Source organism: Lygodium microphyllum, chromosome 16 (genome assembly GCF_053477565.2).
Source record: "Lygodium microphyllum isolate KBCC chromosome 16, Lygodium_microphyllum_v1.1.10, whole genome shotgun sequence".
NCBI lineage: Eukaryota > Viridiplantae > Streptophyta > Polypodiopsida > Schizaeales > Lygodiaceae > Lygodium > Lygodium microphyllum.
The window spans coordinates 142393548-142397977 of record NC_141150.1 but is presented as its reverse complement, the minus strand read 5'-3'; the positions used below and the strand labels follow the sequence as shown (position 1 = coordinate 142397977).

The window sequence follows — 4430 nt, the reverse complement described above, 5'->3', positions numbered from 1 at the left end:
ATGCATATTCTCAATGGTATTAGATGGCTAAAATCTTCAATTTTGCTGTTATTTTTTATTATGTTTAGGTATTGTGTTTAGGGACTACTATAAGTCTATAGTTGCATACACAAATAGCCACTACCATAATGCATTCAATGATTAAGACACACATTGATTGCCAAAGAAAATTCAGATTTCACACATAGTCTTAGCTTCGTGGATCTCCAGGACACTTCCAAGTTGCATGTGGCAATTCATTATCTAGAAGCACTGGCATTGGTGTATACATTGAGTAATTGACTTCAATTGTGATCAAGGATTGCATAGAAGGTGTCACAATAGACAAATTGGTTTCCTACATGGCATCCAAGGAGTCACTACTAAACTTCCATTAGTCTGGTCGTTGGAGGATATCTAAGCAGTTCTCAACATCAACAAACAAAAGCACAATCTTTTTTAGGGATTGGATTAGTTCCAATGGGCGATTGGTAGTTAGAGCCATGCCACACTTAAGTTCTGTTACTTAGTGCGGAGGGGCCCTATTACCAAGGAATTGGAGTCATCACACAAGTTTTGACTTGTGTGGACCCTCTTGTATAGCTTAAGGAAAAGATGGAAGCCCATGGCCAAAAAAAGGAGTGGGTATTTAGCAAAACGTTTTTAAAAAGAGAAAAAGAGAGAGGGGGAGGGGGGGTTGGTTTACATATTGCGACGTATGCATACTTACAGTAGTCTTCCGAGTGATACTTATTCCACTTGTTGGAATCCTATAATTTTAGGACCACAAGTTAAAGTACCTCACCCACACTTCGATAAACTTGAGTGTATGCACTTAGATAGGTCAAATGGACGGCCCTTAGAAGCTCTAGAATATACTCCGTGATGACCCCTATTCCTTGTGTAAGGTGATATGTATTCCAAATTAGGATAACTAAAAATGATTTAGAATCGAGTGTGCTTTGGCTTTGGAACGATAACTAAACATAAAGGACAAACCATTTTTTGAACTCTCATTTTGGTCGTTTCTCTCCGAGGGCGCCAGGTTCAGGGACGTATTAACTGGTGAGATAGCTCAATACGATTTAAGAACGAATGGATAGTCAGTCCACTAGAACGTTATTTTATGCCTCTATCTTAATCAGGTTGACGCCGACGGACCCATACTACATTTCAAGAGGCTCAACGCCTAGGCTATATAAATGTATGCGATAGACTTGGGAGTGCTACAATATCAGTGGGTACACAGTTATATCATGCAGGGGAAGACTATGATCAGAGTTCACAGGCCTGTGCAGAGAGAGAGAGAGAGAGAGAGAGAGAGAGAGAGAGAGAGAGAGGGAGAATATGGGATCATTTGTGCAGGCTGCAGCAATTCTGAGCCACCACATCATAATGACCATGGAAACTAGCATTCATTTAGCAATTTGACTCAAGTAGCATGGTAACGTTCCCATTCCAGAGTAGGCATGCCTTTCTTCTCGGCCTTTTCTCAGAGAGACCCCAACTCCAACAACCCTCTGATCATAGCTCAGAAATTATAACTTTACAACCACCGATCATTTCTTCATCCTGTAGACAGGGTGACAAACCAGCCAGAAAACCTCCATAACAGTACCAGCTAGAAAATTTCCATAACAGTAGAAAACTTCCATAACCGCTGCATGCCCCTTCTCCAAGACACAATGGTGCGATATAGAGAAGCTTCTGAGAGACTCCTTGTAAGTACTTATAATGGAGCTGTGGTTCTATAGCCAGATGGCACTTAATACGTTTGGAACCAATGACATCATCTTGTAAGAGTTGCAGTACTAGCACTGGCCTTGAGCAGCATGCAGTGCTAGCTGAAGCCAAAGCCCGGTGTTAGTCTTCATTCGAGCTTCGGCAGCATTTGGACTCATCACAACCTTGCGGTGAATGATGGACGACAAAGCCCGGGGGTTAGTCTTCGTTCAAACTTCTGCAGCATTTGGACTCCTCACGAGACACACACAACCGTGGGTGAATGATGGACGACAGAAGAGATGAGCAACAATTATATGCTATGATATTCATACAGGATGACTGTTGCTCATATGTCACGACGGACTTGCCAATCTAGCCAATGACAAATGCACATTTTAAAGCCTTGTACCAGACAGAACCTGCAGGCTAATCCTTTGTTAATTGTGACAATGTCATACACAGAGTCTAGAGATAAATCGCGTGCAGACTCCAGATCAGAGTCGACACGCGGTCATTAATACACAGAAAAAAAGCATGGAAATAAGTTTAAATAACGGATCGAAAAAGCTGCTACTCTTTAGATACAAGACCACTATCTTGGAAGCGTTGACAACTTCAAGACAATGCCTGAATTACAACAGATCATGCACACAGACTATGCCGGTTTGTTTAATATGAAGCTTAAGACTTAGATTGTCATGACTCATGACGTTTCGCTAAACTGGTGCAGATACCTGAAACTATCGGCCGAGGAAATCGTTGCAGTGTTTGCTAATGGAAGGCAATGCCTGAATTACTACAGCATACTCTGTACAGACTGTATTGGTCTTACACGGACCCTAAACCTTACATTGTCATGACATTTCGCTAAACTAGCGCAAACACCTAAAACATTTGAGTACATCGTTTTTAATCCTTTATGAATCGCTGCATCCTGCGAAAACGTCAATGGCAGAGTAATTAGTAGACTGTAGGAGTGTTGAAGAAGTATTTCTACCCGAAATTGTTGAGAGTGGTAGCTCCATTACCTGTCGGCCGCATAGTCCATCGCACGAACAATGGCTGTGATATTCCGGGTGCAGGAGTTTGAAGTCAGGGCATCCACAAACACGTTGCAGAGGTAATCTGCAAGCCTGCCGATCTCAGTAGAGATGGTTGCATCAATGGAAAACAAACTCCGTGTGGAGCCGTACTGCGAAGCGGCCTTGTCAAGCACATGTAACATCTCTGTGAAGGTCTGGTGCACCGTTTTCGCCCTTGGTAGACCTGCATCATTATCATCGTCTGCAGCTTCTGACTTAGGACTATACAACTGCCCCCGTTTTGCGAGCTCTCTGACAACCGCGTTTCTCAACTCCCGGGCATCGTATCTCTCCTTGCCGGCTTCATCGGGAGGAAGAATCCCCATTGAAATCGCAAAAGTCTGTAGGTTGAATGTGCGTGAAGGATCTCATCCGCTGAGAAGTCTTGTGGAGAGTAAAGCAATCCTCCGTGGTAAGTGGCGGCAGAGACCAGAGCTTCCAACAATGTTTGCCGGAGCTTGGCCTTTCCTCCTTCAAGTTCCTCCTGCTGCTTCTCCTTTAGCATCTGCGACCTGCTGTTTGGCCGCATCGAAGAAATAGAAAGCCCTACTAGAAGGAATTGAAAACGAATATTAAGGCTTGGTGTCTTTTGCTGTGCTTCGCATGCTGCATTGTGCTATTGTAATGTACTGCATGCAAAAAGCAGCATAGTGCATGCAAGCAAAAGGCAGCTATCAAGAAAAAGGCAAGCTATTTTGATGAAATCTGCTGCAGAAAGCAGCTGCCGCAGAAAGCAGCTGCCGCAGAAAGCAGCAGCAGCATGGAGAAACAAGTTCAAACGGGCGACCGTTTTGAGAGCATCATCTTCCTTTCAGCAAATCTGCTTAATTAACCATCAGCGCGCTCCTGCAACATACCAACAGCCGCAGCTGTCACATCATCTGCATGTTGTGCCGCCGTCGCCTCAGGTGCTGCTGCGCGTTCTCGCTCCCTCTTCTTCTGTCGTTGGTACTTCCTAGCCTCGCTCTTGATCGCATCCGTCTGAGACCGTCTACCTCTCTTCTCGGCTCCTGCATGATGCAGCTCCAACTGTGTGATCAGACAGATGAGGATGGGGCAACAAGTGTCAAGAAGAACCAAGGCCTCTATATATACGTGTATAGCATATTAGGCCCGTTACACACTCGGACAGCGAACGCTGAAACCTACAATCGGAATGGAATTCTGGCAAGTAAACCTTCGAAAAAAAACTGTCCTCCGCCTTTCGGACGGCTCAATGCCAATGGTAAATACGAGATCCGAGCTCTCTACCTTACTAGGATCGCGAAATTATATTTCCCCACACTCGGCTGTGAGAAATTCCGGTCTAACATGAAGGAAGGACACTTACACGTTCTGTGAATTCCCTATAATGTCGTTCAGCATTACTTACATTCTCCTAGAAGTTCCTCCGTAACAGGGAAAATATAAGGTGGTCGTAGCCGGTAGAAATATTGCAACGAACCACATCCGCGAAAGTCAGCGTAGGTTGTGTACATCAAAAGAATCCCACAACACAGATCGATTTCCAGCTCCCTTCTAGATGTGCCACCACTATAATTACAACATCGAGCGTTACAAGCTAACCGAAAGCCACTATTAGACACATCGTGGAGAGCTGGCAAAATGGAAGAACATAAGTCATTTATGAATGTCAAACATAAT

At 44.2% G+C, this 4430-nt stretch overlaps 1 protein-coding gene across 1 annotated transcript; it reads right to left on the bottom strand.

Annotated features, from left to right (window-relative positions):
* Nucleotides 1-2146: 2146 nt before the first annotated feature.
* Nucleotides 2147-3896, bottom strand: LOC148023524 (uncharacterized). The gene is made up of 2 exons (XM_087695424.1): nucleotides 2733-3896; nucleotides 2147-2638 (listed from the first exon to the last, which is right to left on the bottom strand). The coding sequence occupies exons 1-2, from the start codon at nucleotides 3110-3112 to the stop codon at nucleotides 2614-2616; spliced, it is 405 nt and encodes a 134-aa protein (XP_087551550.1). The 5' UTR covers nucleotides 3113-3896; the 3' UTR covers nucleotides 2147-2613.
* Nucleotides 3897-4430: the final 534 nt, after the last annotated feature.

Excerpts from the sequence above, each read along its gene's own strand:
- LOC148023524 (XM_087695424.1), bottom strand. The coding sequence starts at position 3,112 with ATGGGGATTCTTCCTCCCGATGAAGCCGGCAAGGAGAGATACGATGCC. Across the intron at positions 2,639-2,732 it reads ATGGACTATGCGGCCGACAG|GATGCAGCGATTCATAAAGG; the intron begins GTAATGGAGCTA and ends ACGTTTTCGCAG.